Below are 25,576 nucleotides of genomic sequence, written 5' to 3' on the forward strand. Positions count from 1 at the left end.
CGCTGACGTCGCTGGGACACGGTGGGCGATCGCCATGCCCAAGGCGACCCCGACGAGACTCCCGAAGTTGTAGAGCGTCGAGGCTTTGGCGGAGACGTCTGCGGTGTTATTGCGGAGCGCGAAGTGCTACGTGAAGGAGGCGCTCGTGCTGTAGCCGCATACGCCGACGAGCGACTTGATAACGGATGCGACGACCAGCACCGCACGGAAAGTTAGCTGACCGCCCGGAATCCACGGAGCACACAGCTCGAGCAGGCAGGCCATGTCATTGGTGAAGTCGGCCACCAGCCGCCACGTCTTCGCCCGATGCTCGAGAGTTTGCGAGATGAGAGAGGCAAACACGACGCTGCTCATCATCCGCGTGCCGTCGCGCATCATCCAGGAGAGTGTGGAGCTCGTGAGGTTCGCCCTCGACTCGCCAACGCAGACACCGAGTCGCACTGATCGCACACTCAGGGTCGCCGCCACGCTGCTCGCCAGCACCTGAGCCAGATCCCAAACGGCGAATGTCAGCAGGTCCTCCGTGATGCTGTTCGGATAGCCTTCAGGGAGAAAAATGCGCTCAAGGGCGGCCTCCACTCGGCGCCACACTTGCCGCGTCGGCTTCGACCCCGTCGGTGTGCTTGGCGCCGTGGGAGATGTCGTGAAACCTCCTCTTTCTCGGAAGAAGTCCGGCGTGTAGGTGTCCGAAAGCGTCTCCACACAGCCGCCTCGCTGCGGGTTGATGCAGTAGGAGATGCACCTTCGCCTTGTGTACTCCTGCAGCATTTCTCTGGGTGGGACGTAGATGCGTTGATCAAGGAAGTTGGAAGGAGATGGAAGATGAAGCATCGGGGGAGGGTGCACCGTCGACGTGGAAGCAGTTAAACAAAGAAACGAAAGAGCCCTATTCACGGGCGAAGACAAACACAGAGAGTGTCTCTGTCTGTGTGTGGAGGGGTGTGGTGAAAGAGGAGGGAGCCAGCCGAGCGCGGGAGACTGCATGCACATCTCCACGTCTCTCGACTCTGCCCACAGAGCCCAGCGAGGCAAAGCAACGCGGTCCCCGGTGGCGTCTGGGGAGACGGCGGGCGAGCGAAGTGAGCGGTCAGAATAAAACGGAGAGAAAAGAACGCGAGAAACAGCCAAGGGAGGCTGCTAAAAGAGATATGAACCGCCTCAAAGGGCCCCGCAACTGCCGGCACCCCTCCTCCTTCCCCACGTACGGCCACCGGCGCGGCAACAGCGCTGGCGATCGAAAGCGCGCGAGCGAGACAGGCGTGGCACACGCCGACGTGCCACGCTATGGACGAACACACTAGGCGCACGAGCCGAGGCGAGAAGGGGGCGCGACAGAGGGGCGTAAGGGGGAGGCGGCAGCGATTGGGCACGTGATGGGAAATGCGGGGCGAAGAGGACGTTAGACCGAATGAACACACACACACACACACACGCACGGAAGAAAGGTCTGGTGCACTTTACATGAAAGACGCTTGCACATGGGGAGCTGAAGATCAAACACACTCTGAAGAGAGAGAGAACGGGAACAGTGGCAGAAGAGCGTGGCGACGCTGAAGGAGGAGTGTCTGGTAGGGCAAGCTCACCTCTGTCGCAAAGGTCAGCGACTGCAACGCACACGGGTTCAGTCAGCACGCTCTGCACTCACAGAAGCCCTCTACTCCCCCCTCCCCACGCGCGAACACACACTTATGCACCGAGCTGTCTATTTGACTGCGCATGCACTCTCTCGCTTTACCTGCAAGAAGAAATGACGGCGTGATGAGATGCGTATATGCGATGAGCGGTGCTCATAACAAACCGTCCCACTTCCGCTCGCGTGTGTTGCGGCGGCTTTCCTTGTGAAGGTCACTCTTCGCCCCACCCGCCTGCCGAGGAAGAGAGATGAAAAGGGAGAGTTAGCGGCGTGGCACTCCTGAGCACACACTTACACAGCGACATGAACAGGGCGCAGGTACAGAGAGGAGTGAGTCAGACCTCGCCACACTGAAGAGAGGGAGGCCTAGAAAGGGGGAGCGTGAGGGACCGACATGGGAACGAGCAGTCAGAAAAGGGGACGGAAAGGGAGAGGGAGAAGTGACGGAGAAGAGGTTACGGAGGAGCTGAATGTCACGGGCTTGTATCAGACAATGAGGAAGCATTTTGTGCCGTTTGAGCATGAGCGCACTTCGGTACTCCGAGACGTACGGGCACGCCAGCCGCTGCAGAATGAAAGCGCCACAGACGAGCCACAGCCCTTCTGATGACAGCGGCGGTACGTTCTTCCCCCCTCCCCCCGCCCTCAGCTGCGGTAACGCTCTTGGCGCCTCCCCAATGTTCGTGACGTCACACCGCACAGGCCAAGACATGCGCGCGCTTCACGCACGATGCTGTATGCGCGATGCGTGCCCACGCGACGTAAATAATATCGTGGCGGCACATCCACGAACGCGCGCGCACAGCCAGAAGCGCACACACAAACGCACACGAAGAGCAGCAAGGCGAAGGGAAGAAAAAGGCACTCTCGTGCAGAGAGCCACAGCGACGGCTACGGTGGCCGCGATCAATGCAGCGGTCCTTCTAGAGAATGTCTGCAGGGTATTGGGGCGAATCAGCGACGCAAAATTTATCCGAAAAATGGACGCCGAGACGCGGCCTCCCCTCCCCCCCGCACACACACCGACCGACGGACAGGCATCCCCTCTGTCGCTCCACAGCTTCCTCGCAGGCGATCCGGGCCCCACAGGTGCCTTTCCTTCTGGGGCAGCTCAGTCTCTCCCCCGAAAAAAGTTCGTGGTGAGTGCCTTATAAGGCGCTGGCGACCAATGCGAGCACTTGGTACATCAGTGCAGGCGGTCGGCCCGTGGTCAGTGCCGCGGCTCGCCCCGACGCAACGTCATCCAGGACGGCCTCCCTTTAATGGGCACGCGACATGGCTCTGACTACCCCGACTTGTAGTTTCCTGATTCCAATTCGGCGCCAGAAGTGGTTCGGCGTTCGGAAGAGAGGGGAGGGAAGAGGGGGCAAGCTGCTTGGCTTCTTCCTCGAGCACAGAGTAGGGGTGGTGAGCTCCTTTGGACACTGCACGCACCACAGTGCCTCGCGCCGCACGAGTAAAAGGAGGAAGAAAGCGAGGGAACGGGCGAGAGAGGGGACAACGCGCACAACGCGGGAAGCAACTCCGTCGTCGAAGCCGTTCACGCCGCGAGCGTGCTCACCGCCCGCGTGCGCCGGAGGGGGAAGGGCGAATGTGACGCGAGGGACTCCATGTGCAACAAACAAAGACAGGCTGGGCTGAGAGAATGCGCGAACAAAAAGACGCAGAAAAGGCTGACATCCGCTCGAGAGGCGCAGCGTGAAAAGAAGCAAGGGCACGCAACGCACCCAGGAAAGACACGGGCTCCCATCGGCCACCGTCAGCCCATTCCACATCTCCCGCCTCCTCACTCGCGGGCGGAGGCAGACGAGCGAGACAGCGGCCTGCCAGCCACAGCAGCCCCGCTGGCCGCGGTTTTCGTTGACTGCGGAGGAGGTCGCGGCAGCCTCCCAGTCGTGGCAGCTTGGGCCGGGGCTGCCTCTTCTTCCTCGTCCTCCGAGGTCTCCTCCTCCTCGTACTCGTACTCGTACTCGTCTTCGTCCTCGCTTGGATCCTCTACCGTCACTGCGCCTGCCTCGGCGGCAGGCGCGGGTGCCTTTGCTAGGACTCCCCTCAAGGTTGATGTGGCCAGGGGCGGGACAGCAGGCCGCGCTAGAGCTGGCTCCGCCGCAGTAGCTCTAGTCTGGGAAGACGGAGATGACCTGGCTGGGAAGGGGGCGGGGTCCACGTGCCGCATGGGGCGACTGTCGCGCGCTGTTGCCCCTGCACCGGCAGGAGCAACAGCAACAGCAGACGCGGGTGAGCGAGGCCCGGCAGTACCCGGAATGATGGGACGTTGCGGCGGCTGGCGATCAGGTGGCAAGGTTGTCGGCACCTCTGCCGCTTCTTCTTCCTCGTCCCCTTCATCCTCGCTGGAGGCCGCAGGCTGTGCGATGACGGCGGCGGTGGCAGAGGCAGAAAGGGGCGCTGGCACCGGTGTGGAAGTGGCTGTGATGCCAGGCGACCCTGCGAGGCCGCCGCTGGCGGACGAGAGCGGTGGCGGTGGTGGCTGCGCTTCCGGCACGTAGGGGCTGTGGTTGTCGTATCTGAAGGCGTCGTTGTGATCGTCCTCGCCATCGTCTAGTGCGGCGGCAGCCACAGCAGCCACGGTTGTAGCGAACAGCACAGACATTCGCGCGCCGTCTCGACCACCAGCGTTGGTAGATGAGCAGGCGCCAGCAGTTGTCGGCAGAGTTCTGCTAATAGTGCCGCTGCCGCCTTCGCCAGCGCTCTTTCTCGAGTGGTGCAAGTTCTGAATCGTCTTGAGCTTCTTGTAAAAAAATTGGATGTGCTGCACCGCGAGCGTGTCATCGTTGGCGCCGGAGACTTGCCGGAAGACGAGCCGTATCAGTACCTCCACCTCTTTCGTGGAAAAATTAAGGTAGTCCAAGCTGGACACGATCTCGTTCACCACGTCCTTGTTGAAGATGTACCGCAGGAAGAGCGCTGGCCGGAGAAAAAAGCGCGACACCGCCTCCCGCACGTCGCTGTCGGCCGGGAGCACCAGCTGCAGCGTTGTCTGTATCACCACAAGATCTGTCCGAAGCCGCATAAGGCCAGCCTGCGAGATGGCCTTGTCACGGAGATGAGCCAGCTCCATCAAGACCAACTCGCTCGCCGGCTGGCCGGCCGTCAGGCACGTGTACTTGAGCTTTTTTGGGTGGAGATGCTGGCGCAGGATCGCGTAGAAGTTGTGCACCCGCCGTGCGTAAGCCTGGACAAACATGTCGGCAGCGCTTGAAACGGCCACCACATCATACGATACATCACGCAGCTGCGGCAGAAAAAGAAACGCAAGAAAGCGCGCCTCGACGGACAAGTGAAAGAGCGCGACCTGTGCGATGGAGCAGAGGCGCACGAGGTGCCCTGACAATCGGACCTTCTGCTGCGCGGTGTAGTCGTCGTCAGCGAGCACGAAGGAGGTGCGGTCGCCGACGTGCATCTCGCGAGTAAAGCAGTAGCCCGGCACACAGCAGTCCGTGTAGTTGCGCGTGATTTGTTGGCTCGGCCACAGGTAGCGGAGAAGCACAACGCACAGCCACTCCGCTGAGGTGCACAGAAGCGCAAACGCGACGAGGGTACTGTCGTCACGCACGCAAACGTCCCGCGGCTCCATCCGTCCAACGTGGCGATCCAGCTCGGTCTCTGCGCCACCGTCACCGCCGACACTTTCAGAGAAGGCGGCGAAGGATGTCTCCAGTACGCGCATCGCCTCCAGCGCAGACACCGTCGAGTTGTTGTACTCATGTCCACTGGTCCGCTCGTCGCTGTTGAACTGATAGTAGCGGTAGAGGTCCTGGTCGACGTACTGGTGCGCGTGCATTATGTTCTCCTCGTCCACCAGGGCAGCCCACTTGCGATTCGGCACGCCGGCAAACGCGTCTTCGAAGGGCTTGTCCAGCAGTTGGTGGGCGAGGGTGCCGCGACCGAGCCACTGCACCTGTCGTTTCAGGAACACCACCAGCTCAGTGATGAGCGCCTCTGATGTGCTCTGCTCCACCTCCTCAGTTAGGGACTCGGGAAGGATGCGGCGGACGTCACTCACCTTTGCCAACACCTGACCCACATAGTGCACGCACGCGAGGATGGGATGTGGCACCTCGTCTACGACGACTGACGGCCAAGCGCCGCTGAGGCCGTTTATCGTCGCCGGTGCCTGGCCGCTGCGCGGGGTAGTGCTGCCAGCGCCTGCAGGGGAAGGGGAGGGAGATGGCATCGCTCCTGCGGCACCGGTGCCGCCACTTTCACCACCGCTGCGACTGCTATCGCCGATACTCATCAGCAGCAACTGCAGCTGCTGCGAGTGAAAGGTATGCAGAGTAGGGATGTAGGTCGCGCGGAGGAAGCGCTTGAAGAATCCAACGACGCAGTCTTCCTCGCTCAGTAAGCGGAGCGCCGGAACGCGGTCGCAGCTGCGGCTATAGAAGCGCGCCGCGCACTCGTAGCAGGTCAGCGCGTTCATCGCGGTGAAGGCAAACCAGCGGCGCAGCATGCTGGCGTGCAGCAGGACTAGCGGTACCCCGGCCCCGCCCACACCACTACCGCCACTCTGGCCTCCGTCCGTCAAGGCGATGTACTTCGCTTTGTCGCTTCGCATGGCTTCAAACTGGCGCGCCTGCCCTTCGCCGGTCTTCCGCATGTCTGACTGCGCCTTCTTTACGGCGCCGACCAAACTGAACGATACGGTGCCCGTCTCCTCCACCATGCGTAGCAGTCCACTAGACTCGAACGTGGACAAAAGGCGGTCCAGCGTGGCCGTGTCGTCGCCCTGCTTTTCAGAGTCCAGAATAATGGTGGCGGTTCGCTGCATGCGGCTGATGAGGTTCTTCTGGCGCAGAAAAGGCAGCAGCGTGACGGCGTCGTCGTTCTCGTCCTGCGACTCCTTCGCATCACAAATGACATGAAAAATAAACTCAATGTGGAAGTTCATCTGCGACCATAGCACCTGCAGGTCCCATTCCTGCTGCATGTGCTGCACCTCCGCCACCAACTTCACCCGCACCGCATCGTGAAGCTCAGCGGAAAAGGCCAGCTGCAGCTTGCGCAGCAGTGCCCCAGAAATGGAGGGGTACCGGGTGCGTGTCTGCGCGCACGCGCGGTCGACAAAGGCGCAGATGCCCTGCAGCGTAATAAAGGGCTTTTGCTGGTCGAAAGCACTGAGAAGGGAGGCGCCGCTCGCAGCGGCATTGGCGGCCGGCTCAGCGCCGCTGGGACCCTTCGAGTCCATCGGCGCCGCGGCATCCCTCTCCCCCGCCTGGGCCATCAGAGGTGCCAACAAGGCGTCTACGTCGAAGTACTCCAAGAACTTCGCCGCAACATCTTCGGCGTTGTCGTCGCCGCCACCACCAACGGCCATAGAGCGCGACGACGCCGACTCGTCACGCACGGCTGGCGCATCGCGCAAGCTATTTCGCGCGCAGTCCAGCGCCGTCGCCAGCGTGACGCGCAGCCACGCCGCGTTTCGTAACGGAATGCTCATCATGCGCCACTGACGCGACGTTGCCTCCGGCACGAACGGGACCGGCTGGCCGACGAAGGAGGATACAAATGGGAAATGCGCCACCATGATGACCTTGTGCAGGTACTCCGCATTTCGAAGGATTTTCTCGAGCTCGGTCAAGAGGGCGCCGAGCATCGAGCGCAGGTCCCGTGCCTGGATGATGGCCACGGCTTCGTCGAAGGAAATGAGGTCACTGGCAAGGTCGAGGGCGCGCACATGGATGCTGCGGATGGCTGCGTCCCCCTCTTCACCGCCGAGGCTCGCCCCGCTGCAGGTGCGGCGCCGCCAGGCGTCGTAGAGACACAGAAAATGAGCTATAAAGCGCTCCATGCTGCGTGTGGCACGACTAAAGAAGGTTTCGTGGCAGTCGCCCATTTTGTCGAGCAGCATGAGGGCTTTGACGCAGAGAGGCACGAAGGTGAGGTGATTGCGGCACAGCTGGTCATCCATCGGGTCGTCGAAAAGGGTCTCGATGATATCGGCTAGTGAGTGTTCTTTTTTAGAGGATGCGCCCACACCCGCCGCCGTTGTTGAGCCTGCAGGGGTGCCGTTGTGCGCCGCGTCGCCGCCATCTTGCGAAGTCTGGCCGGCACCGCAAGATGTGCCGATGCCGGCCATCTTCCAATACTTTTGGATGGTGTGCTGCACAGTTGGGGCGGCCGCGTGGGCGTCCTTCGTGCCTTGCTCGCTGCTCTCGAGCATCTCCTGCAATAGCTGCGTGTCTGCCTCAACGAGACGCTCGTGGCGAAATACACAGGCCAGTAGGTCGTCGATGATGAGGTGGTGCAGCGTCGACACGATCGCGTTGTGCGTGTCGCGGAGACTCTGCACCGCGCGCACGCTCTTCACGGTGTCGCTGGCTAGCAGCCGCGACTGCGTCTGTAACTTCTGCACCGCTGCGAGATAATGGCGACTCTGCACGAGCTCCTTAACCTCCGTTTCCGCGAGAACCACCTCCTGGATACGCTCTAGCGCGTCGGCCATGAATAGCGACTTGGCAGCCCGCAGCCGCAGGACCTTGAGCTCGCCCGCATTACTTTCCAGTGAACATGCCGCGTCGGCTAACTCCTTCTTGAACTGCGCCAGTGTGTCATCACTGCCAGAGACCGCCAGCACCATCTCAGAGAAGTCACAGATGGCATTGTTGAACTCCTCGTGGTGCGCTTCAATGTAGTCAGCAAGGTTCACGTTGATCTCCGCCTCCAGGTCCTTGTAGTCCATCAGGTTATCGTCGATTTCGTCCGGCGACGCCTCGCTGCCGTTCACCTCCGAAGCAATGATGCCCACAACGTGCTCGTGAGGGACAAAGGCCTCGCTCAGCAGCTCTGCATCGACGTCGTCGAAGAGGTCCTTTGTGTTCATGACGAAATCACGATCGACCGTGGAGAGCTCATCGAGGTCCTCTTCGTCCAGTTCATCCTGATACCTGGCCGAGACGCCACTGTTCGGCATATTGGCCTTAAACAGCTGCCGAGAGAGGCTCGCGGCGATGAGCGCACTGCGCTGCGCGTTGGAGGCGGCGGCTATAGAGCTAGCTGAGCGTTCTGCCTCTGCGCTGCTACTGTGGCCGCCGCCGCCGCTCCTTGATGTGCCCTTCACGAACGCGGGGACTGGCGGTGTGGCGGCGGCCGCCGCTATTTTTGTTGTCGGTAATCGCTCTCCATCGTCGCCCCTATCGTAACCCTCTTTGCTCTCTTCGTAATTATCTTCAATGGCGACAGCGTCATCACTTAACCGGTGCGCAGCGCCTCCTTGCTGGCGCAACGCTGCCAACGTGCCAACCGTGGCACCGGCCGAGAGCGAAGTGCGCGCACTTGCGGTAGTTGCGGAATCGCCACCGCGTCCAAGGTCACTGATGTTGACTCTCGGAACCGCATTCTGTCGGAGAAGGGCGCCAGCAGTGCTGCTCACCAGCGTGTCGCCGAGCCCCGTCGAGAAAAAGGTCGATCCCCCTGGTGTCGCACCCCCTAATGCGGATGTGCTGCGGAAAGTGGCACTGGCGCCAAGACTGCCACCCGTCGCGCCTTTTTTGTCGCCTGCTGCATAACGCCACGCGCACATCTCGAGAAAGAGAAGCGGCAGCTGACGGCGACGAGAAGATACGAGGTGAACAGTTCAGTAGCACGTGTGTGTGTGTGTGTGAAGGGGACGGACAAACGCGTGGCACGCACATTCTCACACAAAGATGCGCAGAAAGAGACGTACAAGCCCGCTCGCCTAAATGTCCCTATTTGTGCGGAGCGACACCACCGAGACCTTCGCCGAAAAGAAAGAAAGCGGCGGTAAAACGCAACGGGGATGGCCGAGCACGCAGCGAGCCACAAGAGAGGGACGGTGAGAGGCTGAGGGATGGCTAGACGGTTCCCGAGACAGCCTGTTGAGGTGAGCCGAGGCCCAGAGCCGCCGTGGTGCCGACGCTTGCGAGGAAGAGCGAGTGAGGAATGGCCTGCAAGCGATGCAGCAGACGACCCACGCGCCAGAAGAAAACCATTCCTGGACACAAGAGGAGCTGCGAATGGCGCACGTCACGCCCGCCCAGCGCCTCCATACCCCTCCCTTCACCCGATGCCCCCCCGCTCCATCACGGATGGCCCCAGCTACGAGAAACGTGGGCGCCTGCCAAAGTGGCAAGCCGCCTCGCCAACCGGCACAACTGGAAAACGGGCGGAGGACGGGGAGGAGGGGGAAGGGAGTAATTTTATTTGCGCCAGCAGAAGCACCCGTTCTCCTCCCTCTTTCTCTTCCTCTTCCTCCTCCCCCCCTTTCCTCCAGAGATGCGGGCGCACGGTGCCGGGGCCACACATGCCGTCGCCTTCTACAGGCGTCAGGCGGGTGATGGTGGTGAAAGGGAGAGCAGGAGATGTGAGGACGGCATTACGCCTCCCTTTGCTCCCCGTCTCTCTCTTCTGTTTTTTCTTTCTTTGGCGTGTACTCCACTGAAACGGAAAAGGCACCGAAAAACGAAAAGAGAAAAAATGATGAGAGGGCAGCCGCACTTACGCACCTCCTCCGCCTGCCACACTCAGTCGTCCTCCCCCGCCCTTTTCTCTCCGCTCACCGTCATGCGGGAGGGATCACCGCCACACACACACGCACACGCCCGCGCCGTCGCTCTGCTTTCTGGCGTCTCGTGTGTGTGTGTGTGCATGTCTGGGTGTGTGGTGGTAGGCAGAGAGCCAGTGAACGAGATACAACAAAGGGCGAGAGAGAGAGAGCGCACGCGAGGCGAAATGGACGACGAGCCTGTCGTTGCGCTACGAGGGCGGACACGATTACACCTCGAGAATACCGCACACGCGCGCGCAACTGCCAATACATGGATAGCAAGGGCGGAGGAGAAACCCATCCCGCTTAGTTCTTGGCGAACTTCTTGCCCATCTTGTCGGCAGAGCTCTTCGACACCACCTCCAACACGTTGTAACGGATCGTCTTGCTGAGAGGGCGGCACTGGCCAACGATCACCTCATCACCTTGCTTGGGGTCGAAGGCCGGGCTGCAGTGCACGGCCAGAGACTTGTGACGCTTCTGGTAACGCTGGTACTTCTTGATGAAATGCAGGTAGTTGCGGCGGATGATGATCGTGCGCTCCATCTTGGTGGAGTGCACAATGCCGCGCAGGATGCGACCGCGGATGACCACGTTGCTCGTGAAGGGGCACTTGCGATCGATGTACTTGCCGTTCAGCGCCTTGGCCGGCGTCTTGAAGCCCAGACCGACCTTCTTGGAGTAGCGGATGTGGCCAGACTTGTTGACGTGCTTGCGGCTCGGGCGGTGCATGTTTTCATTCACCGCCGTCTGGCGCTGGTACGCCTTCTGGTGCTGAATGGTGGCATCCACCTGATGCGCGCTGTAGTACTGCGGAACCGCGGACATGGTGCTCTGAAGATCTACGAGAGGAGTGCTGCAGGACCTCCTGAAAGGAGAGCACACCCACATGTGTATGTATCGATTCGTAAAGGTGAGCGAGAGAGAGAGGGGATGAGTGCGCCCGGTGAGGGATAGACGCAAAGAAACAAAGAAAAGGGAGGGGAGGGGAGTGAGCATGCGGCGTGGAAATCGACCAGCGTTCACGGCCGCGCTGCGGCACGCAGGTCTGCCCTTGTCGCACCGCGTCGTCGCTGTTCTCCTTCCACGCTCTATCCCCACGCAGCTGCTACATGTCTAATACGCCCTCCCCCGCTGAGAGCCGCTGGCACACGCAGAGTGCGAAGAAGCCGTAGCCTCTCCTCTTCCGAAGGTGTTTCCGCATGCGCCGGAGGGGTGCATCACGCGCTATCCACTGCTTGTTGCCTTCCGCGTCACGTAGATGACAGGGCAAAAAGAGAATCATAAAGAGCACTAACGCGTCGTCGAAGACGCGGCGTGGAAAGACCAAGCACGAAAAGAGAGAGAGGGGGGAGGCGACAGGTGCGTGCGCGTCGTCGAAACCCTTCACATACCCCCACAAGAAGAAGGGAGAGACTGTTTGGTCGCGCCTCATCGCAAACCGCTTTGCTTCAGTGTAAGCGAAAACACAGCGAGCGAGCGAAAAGAGAGGGGAGGGGGGAGGCGACAGAGGTGCGTGCGGAGAGATGCAGAAGGGCATTCGCGAGTGCATCCCACGACCTTCTGCAGTCGTACTAAGGGAGACGTTCGGGGGTCGCCCCCCTCCCCTCCCTTCTCTCCCTCCACCCACCCACAGACACAAACAAGAAACTCCTTCGTGTCCACGCCCGATGCATCAGCAGGGGACGGCAATCGAACCGTTTCATCAGCCGCCGCACCGCGAACGCACTGTTAAACGAGGGGTAGCCGTCAGCGAGGAGTCCGTCTACTCGCTGACGGCAGAGGCGCAGAGAGAGAGGGAAAAGAGGAAAGGCTGTGCCGATGCTTAACAAACAAATGTGCACCCCAGTGAAGCGACAGCCATGCGCCGGCACAGCGAAGGCCGGGCAGTCTACGCTACGAGCTCCATACTGTGTCGGCGGCGCTGTCCACCTCTCAACGGCATCTTCCCCAATGTGTGAGCCCTTTCGCTGATGTGGCCACTGCCGCCGCCGTCTCGTGCATGGCGCCTCTTTTTTTCTTGTCGTTGTCCTCTCATCCCCCCACACTGATCACTGTACGTGTACCGTGTCGTCTGTCGTCTCAGCCCCGCCCTGCAGTGGAGACGGAGGTGCCAGCATCTTGCCCCGGCGAGCCGGGGCCCGCCGCCGATCATCACCGCTGTAGACGGGCGGTGGGGGCGGCACGGCGGCGAGGCGGGCGGCCACAAGAGCCGTCGACGCGTCTGAGCTACTCATGCCGCGGCCGCGACGGAAACCAGTTGCACCACCAGCATCATCACCGGCACTAGAGGAGACCTGAACGCCGTTCGGGTAGCTGCTCGCGACGTTAGTCACCACAGCAGCGCCGCGCTCATCGTCCTCGTCGTCATTGACCTCGTGCAAGTCGTACCGGCCAGAAGTTGAGGAATCCATGATGCCGCTGTTGCCGCCTATCCTATTCGTCACAAGACCTAGACGGTCGCCGATGGCACCTTCGCCTTCTCTCTGCTCCAGTGTCTCGGGCGTCACTGCCTGGTCATACTCCTCGTTCAAGAGTGGGGTGAAAGGGCGACTAACGCTGGGGCCAACGTGCGGCTGCTCCGGCGGCGGGGCAAGCCCCACCGGAGGCTGCCGCTCGGTCGGGTTCAGCTCATCCTCCACGTGTGCACGTCGCCGCAGCGATGACGAGATCGCAGTGAAGCGCTGGCCGAGTCCCTTGCGGATGGTGTCACGGTAGCTGTGGCGATGACGCTGTGGCTGGCCTGCCTTGTCCGTCTCAGCTGGCCCATTAACGTCCTTAGGGAGCGTACCTGCTGCACCTGTGTTGAGGTTCACGGTAGCGGCACGGTTGTCTGCGTAGGTTACCTGCGGCTGCGCGCCGCCGGCGTACCCCTCCGACTGCATGGCAGCAGCGGCCGCGGCGGTAGCGGGGTCAGGCTGGCCTTCCCCGTAGTACTGCTGCACCTCCTTTTTCCACGCTTCCTGCTGCCGTTTTGTCTCGCGCAGCATGGCGTCGAGCGGGTTCTTCTTCGACAGGTTCCACACCGCAAACGCCCCGTTGGCCACCGTGGCGGCCATGGAGATGATGTACGACACCATTAACTCTGTGTACGGCTGTACCGAGTTGTAGAAAACGCTGTTTACTGCGTTGCTGGAGGAGCAGAAGTTGATGTATTCCGTCATGATTCGGTTCTCCTCCACGATGCCGAGGGTGACGACAAAGCCAAGCACCATCAGCAGAGTCTCCCAAGTCGTGACCATATCCTTCCGGAAGACCACGAAGTGATAGCGGATCTCGTGTGTGTTCGTCTCGAACCAGAGCCGGTTCGTTGCACTCAGCACCACATGCACCCCCGTGATAGCTATGAGGAAGCGAATGTTCAGCGCGGCCCGGCTCACAAAGTAGCCAACGTTGTCTCTGCTCATTGTGTAATGTACATTGTTGAAAAAGGCGTGGCGCCTGGACACGTTGAACACGCAGTTAGGCACAATGTACGGGGCCTTGAGCGAGAGGGCCGAGTAAGTAAAGAAGTTGTTCGTCATGGAGTTCGACGCGCCCGAGGCGGTACGGATGACGACGGAAAGAAAGCACGCGAGCTGCACAACCACAATAAACGTATTCACACGCGACCACCACCTCTCTGCCACGGTGCGCTGCAAGTGAAAGGCTTGCTGGTCTTTGCTGTAGATGTGCATCCCAAAGAAGCGAATGGAATGAGGGGAAGGACGTTTCTGGCGTACGCCTCAATCAGTATGCGCACTTGCGCGTCGTTGTTCGGGGCCCCTGTGCGTTTTGGTTTTTCTTCTATACTGCTCAGCAATCGATCCGCCGGTCTATCACGCCGTGGCGCACGGCTGAGAGGAGAAAAGAAGGTGTGCCTGCGCCTGCGTGTGTGTGTATGTGTGGATGGGTGGGGGTGACGGGGGGAGAGAAAGGGGGGCGGAGGGGGGCCAGAACAAAAACTCAGAGAGGCGCGAGGGCACAAGAAAGGGAAGAAGAGAGGGAAAGAGAGACGGCGGAAGCGACATGCAGAACGCCCCATGTATGCGTGCCTGTGCGCGAGCGTAGCAGCGGCGAGGCACACCACTGCAGACAACAAAAACAGAAGAGGCCAAAAGAGAAGGGGGTGGGGGGAGATTGGCGCGCTCGAACACGCCCGTGGCGCTTATAAAAGTGCTGTGTGCCGGTGGGACAGGAACTACGAGGGGAAGAGGGAAGGGCGAGCTCAAGAGACGCCCACGCGCTTGCAATGCTTGCGTCGGTGTGCCCCTTTTTCGCTTCGATGCCTCCGATCGATCGTGTCCTGCAGCAGACCTGTAAGCTGTATGGACGGATACGGTGGTGTGGAAGGGTATCGGTGGTGGACGCGTGTGATACTAAAGGAGATTTCGGTGTGGCTTAACGTAGACGCAGGCGAGGCCGTTCGTGGAGAGGTTCACATGTGAGAGGGAGTAAGGAGGCGACGGGCCGTGGGCGGATGAGGTAGAGAGGGGTCGGTACACCGAAGAGAGGATGAAGCACGTGGGCAGCAAATGGAAGGAGGAGCGAGCACGCACTTGGCTCTTGATGAGGGAGGCGCGGGATGGAGGCGAGAGGAGAACGTGTGCAGCGCTCGAAAAAGTGAGCGCGGGCACGTACGCAGACACTCTTCTCCATTCGCCGGCGTCAGTGAAAAGTTGGGCGCGACACAGAGCAAGTTGCAGGAACGCCGTGATGCAGCAAGCCGACAGCGGCAGCGGAGTCACGTAGGGGAGGAGGCGGGCGCCGCCTCTAGCTTGAAAGTTGTGTTCCTTGCAGGGAGATGAGGCACCACAGCGTTAACGGTGACGGTTGAGACGCCTGCCGGGCCAAGAAAGCCTCTCGTGCTTTGGCGCCCGCTTCCCCTTCACGCCCGTCATCACGATGCCCGGCATGTGTGATCGTAGCATCGCATTGAAAGAGCCAGCCGGCGGCGAGCCCGAAAGCTTGTTGGGCCAATCCTTCACGCCATCATGCTACGCGCGAGGAGAGAGGGAGAGCAGGAAGCATTCGCGCTGCTCCGCTTCCCCCTTTTTTCTGCAAGGGCCTTTGCCTAGTTGATCCCCAGTCCTGTGCACGCACCCACAGAGAAAGAGGGAGAGAGGTGGAGGAATCTAGCACAGCGCTGGCGAGTCGCCCTTTTTCGCGCACATGCTCTCTCTCTCGCTCTGTATGTGTGTGCATGTGTGAGGGGAGGGGGCATTGCCCTCGGGGCACCTTGCTTCATGACGCCGCAACTCTCTCTCACGTTCCCTATGCGCCTTCGCCTCGCAACAGCTGCCACAGACACTTGCATATCGCTGCGTTCAGAGTCACGGCACCCTTCTTTCCTTGCGTTACCATTTAATCTTCTCCGTGTCCATACCCCACTGGGCTCATGCCTCACTGTGTCGCCCCGCTCCCCTCGCCCCCCGAATCTCTGCTCCGCCTGACACCAAAGCCTCTAACGCACGAGAGGGAGCGAGGTGATCGCGATGCTGAGGGAAAGGAAAGGGGGAGGTGGTGGCACGTGGAGAAGTTTCGTTAAGATCACACGCACGCGTGCAGACACGTAAAAAGGAAACGACAGCAATACGGGCAGAGAGTGTCAACGCCACCAACCGCCTTTCTGACTGAGAAGGGAGTGAGCGACGGCGGAGGAGCGGAGTGGGATGAGGGGGGAGGACGGGGAAATGCACACGTAAAACAGAGCAAAGACACACGCGTGCACGCGCGCAAGTCCTCTCCCCGCCACGCTACCATCGAATCCGCCTCTCACCACCTGACGTGCACTGGAAAGACGTCGGCAATGACGATGCTCATATACGCACACACACACATATATATATAACAAAAAAATCTCGCGCTCGCATACACTCCAGCCCTCACGTGTGTGCCACACCACATCCGAAAAAAAAGAGACAAGCTCGCCACAGCAAACATACACATACACATATGCATATATATATGTGTGTGTGCGCGCATGAGGAGTTTCTGTCGAGAGGAACGCAATGGCTCTATGTCATACTGGTAAAATGTGCGCGCGTGCACGTCAGTACAGAGAGAGAGAAAGCCGTACGCACAAATGCATGCGTAGGCACCAGCACAGACTTCGTCTCGCATCACCTCCACGGATAGGCGAGCCCTTTCTTTTATTGTATTTGTGCGCTCCTTTGACCATTTACTTGTTCATGTATTGGTTCTCGTTGAGCTGTGTGTGAATGTCTGTCAGCTCCTCCACTTTCATTTCAAAGCGCTCCTGCACTTCCTTCATGATGCCGCCATCCGTGTACGTGCGATTCTCGCGTTTGATCTCCTTCTCATCTGTCGTGATGAAGGCGATCGTCAGCCCCTTCGTGCCAAAGCGGCCAGCACGGCCGACCCGGTGAAGGTAACTGTCGGCCTCGGAGGCCATGTCGTACTGCACGACGAGGTTGATGCGGTCAAAGTCAACGCCGCGGCCGAAGAGGTCGGTGGCGACCATGATGCGGGTGTTGTTCACCTTGCAGCTCTCGTACACGCGCAGGCGCTCCTCCTGGTTCATGCGGGAGTGTACAGCCTGCGACGGGAACTTCATCTGCTGCAGCTGGCGGTTGAGCGCCTCACAGCGCTCCACCGAGGACGTGAAGATGATCGCCTGGTTGAACTCCACGATGTCCAGGATTTCCGCCAGCCGGCGCGTCTTCTCCATCTCCGTCACATTCATGTAGAACTGCGCCAGGCCGTGCAAGGTCAGCTTTGCGCGCTGATCCACGTAAATCTCCGTCGCATCCTTCATGAACTTCTTCGCGACATCGCGCAGATCATCTGTCATTGTGGCGGAGAACATCATCACCTGCTTCTCCTTTGGCAACTTCATGAAGATCTCCTGCACATCACGGCGCATCTTGATGTCCTCTAGGCAGCGGTCGAACTCGTCGACGACAAACCACTTCACGTGCGTTGTGTCGAAGGCCTTGTTCTGAATGAGCGCCTTCATGCGGCCCGGCGTGCCGACGATGATCGCCGGGACCTCCTTCTTTAGCTGCTTCACGTTCTCGTCTTCCGGGATGCCGCCAAAGAAGACGCCGGTGGTGGCGTAGGGGAGGTACTTGCTGAAGCGCTTAAACTCTTGCTCAATCTGGTACGCCAGCTCACGGGCGTGCACGAGCACGACGGCCTGGCAGTACGGCTTCTGCCCCTGCGGCACCTTCTCCACCTGCTCCAGCAGCGCAAAGACGAACACGGCCGTCTTGCCCATCCCTGACTTGGCCTGGGCGAGAATATCAGCGCCAAGCATCGCCTTGGGCAGCGCCTGGTGCTGCACCTCCGACGGGTGCTCGAAGCCGTTCTCGCGGATGGCGTTGGCGAGCTCACTCTTCAGGCAGAAGTCCTGGAAGCCACCGAGCGCAACGGCGCTGTGGGTGCCCATACCGACGCCGATTGGCTGCGCAGCCACAACCGTGGTCCTGACATCATCGCCGTCAAAGTCCGCAAGATCGCTGCTCATTATCACTCCGTGAAGAGGACACAAGTGTGGGAAAGTTGGGTGGGTGGGGGGGTAAGGGGGAGATGGAGTGAGGTGGAGGTGAGGGATGAGGCGCGGAAATGATATGTTGCGGTTCTCTGTTTCTTGCTGAGGCAGTTCTCTCTCAGTTGTCGGTGTCGATACGCGAGAGCACCGCGGGGGGAGGGGGGGAAATGGGTGTGTACCCCCACACATACACGCAAGAGCGGATGAGGTGAGGATGACCCCGTACATGGAGACACGGAGGGCAAAGAAAGGGGAGAGCGAGAGATACACGTACTTCAGGCACACATGAACGCATCCGAAATCTCGCGACAGAGCGGAGGAGTGGGGCAGCGTCCGCACTCCGTCCCAGAGACGACACAGTTTTCATGTCCTCCGTTTAGCACTACTGCGACCTTGACGAGTGGAAGTAGCACCGATAACGCCTATGCACTCCTGCCCTCCATCACCGTCGTCGCCAAACCCAAGCGAAGTGAGAGGCTGAACAAATACGCTTCGCGCGTCAAAACTGGAGGAAGAGGTGCAGTAACATCTCTCCGGTTATGGGTCGGCGACCCCATTCCGCCGTGCTGGCGGAACGTGGAAGCTGAGGGGCCTCGGCTTGGCAGCATTAGCGAGGTGTCTCCACAGCCCCAGAACTGTAGAAGGCGGCGTCCGCCCTTGCGCTCGGCATGAGGTATGTAATTTATCGCCTGTACTACACTGTAAGAGAGCTTCAACCGTACCACAATATGACACGCACACACACCCATCACACGCACAAACATGGGGAGAAGCGCAGAGCCTATCGCGGCAAAATGGATGCAAGCACAACGGTCGCGGAAAGGCTACCGCCGCCGCCTCTCCTTCCGCTCTTCTCTCTCCCCCCACCCGCCCTACCTTCGCGCATCCGCGCACTCATGGCGGCATGAGTGTGTGCCTATGTATATACATATATACATATATACACTCACAGCTGTTTCTGTGCGTGCGTGCGCGCCGACTTCCCGGCAGCACCCTTGTCGCCACGGGCCACAGGAAGGGAAAGGAGCCGGTCCCTACGAAGGGGAGACGGGAGGAGGGGGGCAGAGGGGGAGGACCCACGTGCGGATGTGTGTGCGAGTGGGGAGGGAGGGAGGGAGGGAGGGACAGCCACCGACACGAAAACAAAAATGCGAAAAGGAACCCTATTTCCTATGGACAAACAAACCAATGAAGAGAGAGACGCACGACGACGACACACACACACACATGCACACGTGCACAGCATTGGCAGCACGAAAGGTAGGGCTGGGGGAGGGGGGAGGACTGTGCGCGTTGGTGGCCGGCATCCCTGATAACACGCACGTCTTCTGCGTGCGTATGCATGCATGTGTGTGTGCGTGTGTGTGAAGGGAGGGAGTAGGTGGGGGGGTGCGGCAGGAAGACCGAAAAGAGGAGACGCGCAGGAAGGCGAATCCGCCAACAACAGCACCCTTTCCCTTTCGACGTTGCCATGATCGCCTCCCGGCTCGCTGCGGCCCTCGCCGCTCTTTTTCGAACTTCCTCTTGCCGCGGGCACTGACCTCGGCGACACGTGCGCGCAACACAATGTACTCCGTTGCCAGTTCATTTCGTCCTCCTCCGTTCGCCTACGCCTTTACCTGCTGCGCCTTCGTCGACGCCTCCTTTGCAGCTGCCACTGCGCGATCAGCGAGCAGTTTCTGCGTGTGGGCTTCCACCTGATCGCGCAGCGGCCCATTCTCGAACTCGAGACGGCGCAGGAAGGCATCCTTGCCGTAATGCGCCATGTACTCGAAGTCGTTCCCGTCAAGTGCGGCGATGTCCTCCTCCAGGTACGCCGGGTCGTTGTAGTAGCCCAGCACATAGTTAGTCAGGATGATCAGGTTCGGGGCTTTGCCCTCCTCAACAAACTTGGGGCCAAGGAAATCGTGGTAATCGTTGACACGCGTCATAATCTCGTCGCGCGAGAGGTTCTTGTCATACGGGCTCAAGAAGCGGCGCCAGGCGTAGTCCTGCAGGTCCTCGTCTGACATCTGGTGGTGCAGCTTCTGCGTGATGACCATGTAGTCCTCGTTCCACGCCAGGTTCCAGTAGTCCCTCACGCGGTTGCTGGCACATATGCGGCTGAGCAGTGGGAAGGTGGGGAGGTTCATGCTGCGTGCAAGGTGGCGGAGAGACTTGCGGCGAATCTGGTAGAACTTCAGAAAGCCGTCGTACATCTCAGCGGCTGGGCGAATAGCGTTCGGGTCGCGGCGCACGTTATTCTTCTCAAACAGGTCGTCCCAGGCACGTTCCTGCGTCGCATTCCACGGGTAGGCATGGAAGTCGAAGTGCCACTTGGTGTCCATGATGTATGACGGGGCACTGCGGTAGCGGTACATGTCCTGCGCCTCGCGCCAGGCCCTCTTCTCCTCCTCGGTCTTGCAGAAGCACGACGGTGCAAAAGTGTCGCTGGATAGCCAGAAGAAGGCCGGGATGAGTGCGTAACCGCCAAGGAACAGGCCGGCGCCGAGGCCGTGCGCTATGCACCAGAGGTCGTGCTTGTAATGCATCAGCTGCGCCAGCTCCTTCTGCGACACCTCCTCACTAAGCTTCATGTCCACCCACATGTTCTTCTCCTGCGAGTGGCCGCGTTTCCAGTAGTCTGGTGTGTACACCTCGGTCTGGTCGCGGTAATCACTCGGGCCATACTTGTAGCTGCGGTTGTAGATCTTCGTCCAGGTCGCGAGAGCCTCGCTAGACTGCTTCGCGAACAGTGCCAGACCAGGGACGAGGTTCGCACAGTTCTTTTTGAGCACGCCCCACGTTCCCTGCATGATCACGCTGGGGATGACGGGAAAAGGTGTAGGGATGAGTGGAGGGGGCAGTCCGCGTTGAAAGAAAGGGGCGCTACAGAGTCCGAGCGTGGATGTCCGCTGAGTCACTGTCACACTCACGACGACGAAGAGGGGGGGCTCGAGGGAGTTGTCGGAGGCGTAGGCGTTTATTAGGATGAATGGCTCGATAATAGTGTATGCGTGTACGTGTACGCGGGAAGAGGGAGAGGAGAGAGTGAAGAAGAGGAGGGCGATGGGGAAGCCGGCGCGGATGACGGGGGGGAGGAGAGCTCCTCCTCTCCCGCCCACCCGAACCTGAACAAGAGTGTCGCGCAGAGGTGAGCACTTTCTTTCTGTTCTCTGTGGCGCAGAGTTTTGAGCTGCTCTTTCCGTTTCGGAGGCAGGCGAGAAGAGAGCCTGTCTGAGTGTCCTTCCATTAGGCCCCATTGAGATTTTCGCTCTTCGGCTGTGTGCATGATACGTGTTGGTGGCAGGCGGGTGGGGGCCTAAACGTGTGGCGTATGCGTGCGGCAAACCTTACAGGTACGCGGAAACATAGCGCGAGGACAGTTTCCATGTCGCACCGTGAGAGGGGGCGAACGGAGGTGTGTGTGGAGGGAGTTCCCTCACCTTTTTTTGCGCGCCGTGCGCTTTGAGGGAGAGGGCGAAATCGCAGAAGGGGGAGATGGACTAGATGCATCGCCACACACACACACACATTACCTCCCTGGGCGGAGGGCTTCTGCACAGGTGCGCTGTGGCTTTCCGCATAGGCTCCAATGATCACTGCGACGCAGCCGGGCATCTCACACGTCCCCCGTGGAAGCATGCCGCGTAGTGGGTGTCAATAGCACAGACACATCCACGCATGTGCATGATCCCAACGCCGCACGAGCGAATGCAAAGCACCATTCAGATGCTCACTGCAGCCACAAAAAAAAATAACGGAAGGAGCCATGGCCGATGCGACCATCCCCCAGAGCGATCGAGTCAGGGCTACGCCTCCGGCGGTTCGCGCAGCTGCCCCGAAGGCGCCGACGCACTTTTCCCTGGTGCCGCACCGCTGCCACCGCCCTCCATCGTCGCCGCATCCTCATCGTCTTCCTCCTTCTCTAAAACCGCCAACAACATGTCCGCGTTCACCAGGAGGAAGTAAACAGTGGCAAACAAGCCCGTCCACCAAAGCGTCTGCAGCCGCCCACTGCGGTACTGCCGCTCCGCTTCGTTTGCCATGGTCGCATTCGGGTCCGCAGACGCAGCCGCTTCGCGCGGCTTCAGACAGTACGTGCCGCTCTCTGCCTCGAAGAACTGGTGACGCAACCGCTCAACATACTCGACGAGTGCCGGGCACGCGTCCTTCAGACGTCGCTGCTGAGCTGCGACGCTCGCGGCGGCCTCTCTCCAATTGGCGTGCACAAAACTTGAAACGGCCGCGTACACGAGCGCGTCGATGTATGTTGGCCGGGGGGTGCCCAGGAAAAACACATCACTTGCTGATGCGCTCGCTGAGCTCGTCGCCTTCCACAACGACTCCAACGCAGCAAGCGCCCTCTCCACCTCCTCCCCCAGTTCCTTCAGCGTGGCAAGGCCCGCCAGCGAAAGCGTTCCCCGTGGCACCCCCGCAGCAGCGACGCCCGAGTGGAAATACGGGTTTGCCCTCAGCGCCCGTTGGCGATACGTTCCCCGAACCCCCTCCCAGAAGGTCGCCACCTTCGGCTCGACACTCTTGCGCACCGCTGCGTTGTAGAGTGCAGGGTCGAAGTGGACCGTGAATAAGAAAGCGGGAAACAGGCACTGCACCGTCAGCACCTCGGCACACACAGCCGCTGCAACACATGTGCTAGGCACCGGGTCCACGGCCCCCTCGTCAACAAGGCGCTTGAGGCAAGGCATCAGACCCGCGCACACCTCCGACTTGGCGTCAGCGGTGATGGTGCTGCCAGTCGCGGCAACGGGTGCCGAAAAAGAGGACGCCGACGAGATTGTCAAGGAGAGGTCGCCAAGCCGGGCGTCGGCGCGGGTGTAGCGAACTTCCGCAAAGCGCAGCATTGCCTCCACCGCGAGTGCGTTCGGATCCGCAGTGGGTAGCGCGAGGGCTGCCGGATACCTGGCAAAGACCGTTGCCGGTGCGGCTGCAGGTGCCGGCATGATGGAGGTCGTCTCGAAGGACGTATGTGTGTGTGTGGGGGGGAGGGGGTAAACAACACTATCGGAGAGCCGACAAGATGCTCGCAGATGCTCAGCGAACGAAGGAAAGAGCAAGACAATGAGGATGCAGAGGAGGTGTGCGAGAGAGAAAAAAAGAGGGGTGCGTACGCGTGCTCACCCCCTGGCGGCTACTCCCCCCTCGCAGCACAGGTTTCGGGTTCAAGAGCAGAAACCCAAGCCTTGTCAAGCGCACTGAGTCGGTGTTCTGCTGCGCTTCGTCAGCACGCGTGAAAACGGGCGCAGCGACAACAGCACTGCAAAGAGGCGTGGTAATGATGCCTTCTGCACGCGCACGTGCAGACACAACGGCGCGCGGCCCCCGGCCCATCGACAGAGCCTGGCAAAAAAAAAAGAGGATGAGAACAGCGATGAGGGGCCAAAGCGGAGGCGCACGCGTAGCCTACTCGCAGACCGCGTGCGTGTGGGTGCCAGCGCGTATGGGTAGGTGGAGGTCTGCTGCGCATACTGTGTACTCCTCCACTTAGTCACAGCTGAGGCGCTCCCTCTCCCTTCTGCGTTTGCGCATGCGCTCATCCCGTTGTTCATGTGCAGAATTTTCTTCAAAGGTGAAATGGAGAAGACGTGCGAGACACCTTCAAGAGCCGCACCCTGTCTCCCGGACAGCACCAACAGCACACACATAATACCCACCGTCGTCTGATCCGGTCTTCTCCACGCGGACAGAGACACACATCCTCCACCACACAAAGCCGAGCCGCCAGACGACCATTGCAAACAGACATGCACACAGTCACACAGAACAGAGCTTATGGTCAACGCCTCAACCAATGGGGTGAAACGGAAAAGTGAGAGAAGAGTGAGGGCGTCAGTGGACCACACACACACACACACACACCTAAACTTAGAGTCCGCACAGAGCGACTGAGACAGCGCACATATGCAAGACAACAAAAGAGAAAGAGAGATGGGGACGAGGGGGGAGAAAACGAAAGCGCAGAACACCCGCGCACACCGCCGCAGCACAAAGGTTATAAACACTTACGCACAGATAGAGAGAGGAACGGAGAGGTGAAGGAGACAAAGACAACCGCACTAAAAGGGAAAAGCCGTGTCGTTTACATTAGCCGCAGAAAACTGCCCACTGACGTGAGAGGAGAAAGCAGGAAAAACGTTACAAACACACATACACACACGCACATGCACGAATTCAGAAAGAGAGAGTAAATCAGAGAGACAGAAACGAAAAAAGCGGCACGCAGTGTCAGAGAGGTGCGGCTGGGAAACGCTCGTCATTGTTAAGAACAGGTGCATCGAAGAAGCAAAAGGTATCGAGTCATTGTGCCAGAGGTACGCAGGAGGGCGCTAACAGTGGACGGGAAAGGCCGCAACAACCCCTTAGGTTCCACGAGTCCAAGAATAGGACTTCACAAGACACTACACTTTTTTGCCCTCTTTATACTCTTCAGCCGCGTCATTTCACCCACAAGAGCAGACACGCCCACACCAAAGACGTGCGCATGCACACACGCAGCTCATCAATGCGCCCCAGCCCTATTGGCCCCCGCCCCTTCGGCAAAATGTGCGTCACCTGCTATGAGGTGGACGGCCGTCGAAGTCGGGGCCGCGCGGCCAGCAGGGGCTGTGAGCACCCTGAGCGAGCCGCATGCCGTGATCCGGGCCGGCAGCGCCCATGGCCCTGCTCGGGGGCGGAGGCGGTGGCGTCTGTCCTGCAGGCAGCATCGGGGTGGTGACCAGGTGCATGGCGGATAAGCTCAGGGAGGGGGGAGGGAGCGGGCAAGCCTCAGGCCGGGGCCTTGTGAGACCCTCCGCACGGCCGCTACGACCTGCTCCACCCCACCCCCTTCGTCGCTGCGATCCGCTGCACCCCATCACATGGCGTGGTGGACCCTCGCATTGGCCTCGTTGAGTTTCCAGCGCCTGGGCCGCATCAGCGCCACCCCGGCCCCGTGTCGGGGATGCCGCCTATGCCGCACACACGCACCTGGGGCGGGCGGGCACGGGTCTCTGTGCGCCCGCTTCGCCCGGCGCTCCAGCTCCTCTCCCTCCCGACGCTGTGCCGTGGGTGTGATGCGCCACGCCGGCTATCGCCCACAGCGCTCGCTGCCTCCGTCCCCTGTTTCCATCGGCACCACTGCCGCGGGCGTCCGCGGGCAGACAGCGGCATGCGCACACAGAACCCACAGCCGTAGACGCCCCACAGGGGAAAGAGACGCACAGCGCGAGTGAGGTATGGGCAAGCGCAGCATCGCGCGAAACGTGGTGTGCTTGGTGCCCTGAGCCAGCCGAGGGCCTCCCGCTGCTCACCGGGTGCCGGGGTACCACAGCGCCAGCGCAGCAGTAGGCGCCACGCCATCCGCGCTCCGTGCAGTCACCGCCAGTCGCCAGTCGCTGCAGGAATTCAAAGCGCGGGCACCTGCCGCCCGTGCGGACCTGGGCGGCAATGCTCTCCTCCGCACCTCGTATCCCCAACGCCATTGCTCTTCCGCTGTAGGGCGGCGGCCACCAAGAGACGCCTGTCGTCGCGTGCCGCGCAGCTGGCGTCAGCGCCTCGGGCGCAGCACATCTTGCAGGCGCATCCACTTTGGCGCGCTGCCCCACCTCACAGGAACGGCGCCGAAACGCATCGCAACGCGTCGTGCTGCACCGCTCGAGAGCCTGCGCCGAGCGCAGTGAGCGGGCCAAGAGAAGGTCAGTCTGCAACAGCAGCCATCACACTTCCTTTTACGTTCTCTGGTTGGCCGAGTCGTCCCCGCAGCATGTCGTGTTCCAACACCGCTGCTCCACACGCAGCGTGACGGCGCTGCAGAGGATCTCTGATTCCATCGGTTCTGCGCAGAAGAGGCGGAAAGAGCTCCTGCAGCCGTCCCCCTTCCTCTGGGTACGTGCGCGCGACGGAGAGCCGCAGCGGGGCTCTGTGCAGCACTCAGCTCCACGAAGCTTTC

The 25,576-nt window shown here is 60.4% G+C and overlaps 6 protein-coding genes across 6 annotated transcripts; all 6 read right to left on the reverse strand.

The window, feature by feature from the left end:
* Positions 1–126: 126 nt before the first annotated feature.
* LSCM1_04756 (uncharacterized protein) lies at positions 127–768 on the reverse strand (the record flags this gene model as incomplete). The annotated part of the gene is made up of 1 exon (XM_067322249.1): positions 127–768. The coding sequence occupies one exon, from the start codon at positions 766–768 to the stop codon at positions 127–129; it is 642 nt and encodes a 213-aa protein (XP_067179046.1).
* Positions 769–3,419: 2,651 nt separating this feature from the next.
* Positions 3,420–9,173, reverse strand: LSCM1_04757 (uncharacterized protein; the record flags this gene model as incomplete). Its single annotated transcript, XM_067322250.1, has 1 exon — positions 3,420–9,173. One exon carries the CDS (start codon positions 9,171–9,173, stop codon positions 3,420–3,422), a length of 5,754 nt encoding a protein of 1,917 aa, XP_067179047.1.
* A 1,290-nt stretch (positions 9,174–10,463) lies between these two features.
* LSCM1_04758 (uncharacterized protein) lies at positions 10,464–10,985 on the reverse strand (the record flags this gene model as incomplete). The annotated part of the gene is made up of 1 exon (XM_067322251.1): positions 10,464–10,985. The coding sequence occupies one exon, from the start codon at positions 10,983–10,985 to the stop codon at positions 10,464–10,466; it is 522 nt and encodes a 173-aa protein (XP_067179048.1).
* Positions 10,986–12,208: 1,223 nt separating this feature from the next.
* Positions 12,209–13,834, reverse strand: LSCM1_04759 (uncharacterized protein; the record flags this gene model as incomplete). The annotated part of the gene is made up of 1 exon (XM_067322252.1): positions 12,209–13,834. One exon carries the CDS (start codon positions 13,832–13,834, stop codon positions 12,209–12,211), a length of 1,626 nt encoding a protein of 541 aa, XP_067179049.1.
* Positions 13,835–16,317: 2,483 nt separating this feature from the next.
* LSCM1_04760 (uncharacterized protein) lies at positions 16,318–17,838 on the reverse strand (the record flags this gene model as incomplete). Its single annotated transcript, XM_067322253.1, has 1 exon — positions 16,318–17,838. One exon carries the CDS (start codon positions 17,836–17,838, stop codon positions 16,318–16,320), a length of 1,521 nt encoding a protein of 506 aa, XP_067179050.1.
* Positions 17,839–19,256: 1,418 nt separating this feature from the next.
* Positions 19,257–20,444, reverse strand: LSCM1_04761 (uncharacterized protein; the record flags this gene model as incomplete). Its single annotated transcript, XM_067322254.1, has 1 exon — positions 19,257–20,444. One exon carries the CDS (start codon positions 20,442–20,444, stop codon positions 19,257–19,259), a length of 1,188 nt encoding a protein of 395 aa, XP_067179051.1.
* Between the last annotated feature and the right edge of the window lie 5,132 nt (positions 20,445–25,576).

Source organism: Leishmania martiniquensis, chromosome 21, assembly GCF_017916325.1.
Source record: "Leishmania martiniquensis isolate LSCM1 chromosome 21, whole genome shotgun sequence".
Taxonomy (NCBI): Eukaryota; Euglenozoa; class Kinetoplastea; order Trypanosomatida; family Trypanosomatidae; genus Leishmania; species Leishmania martiniquensis.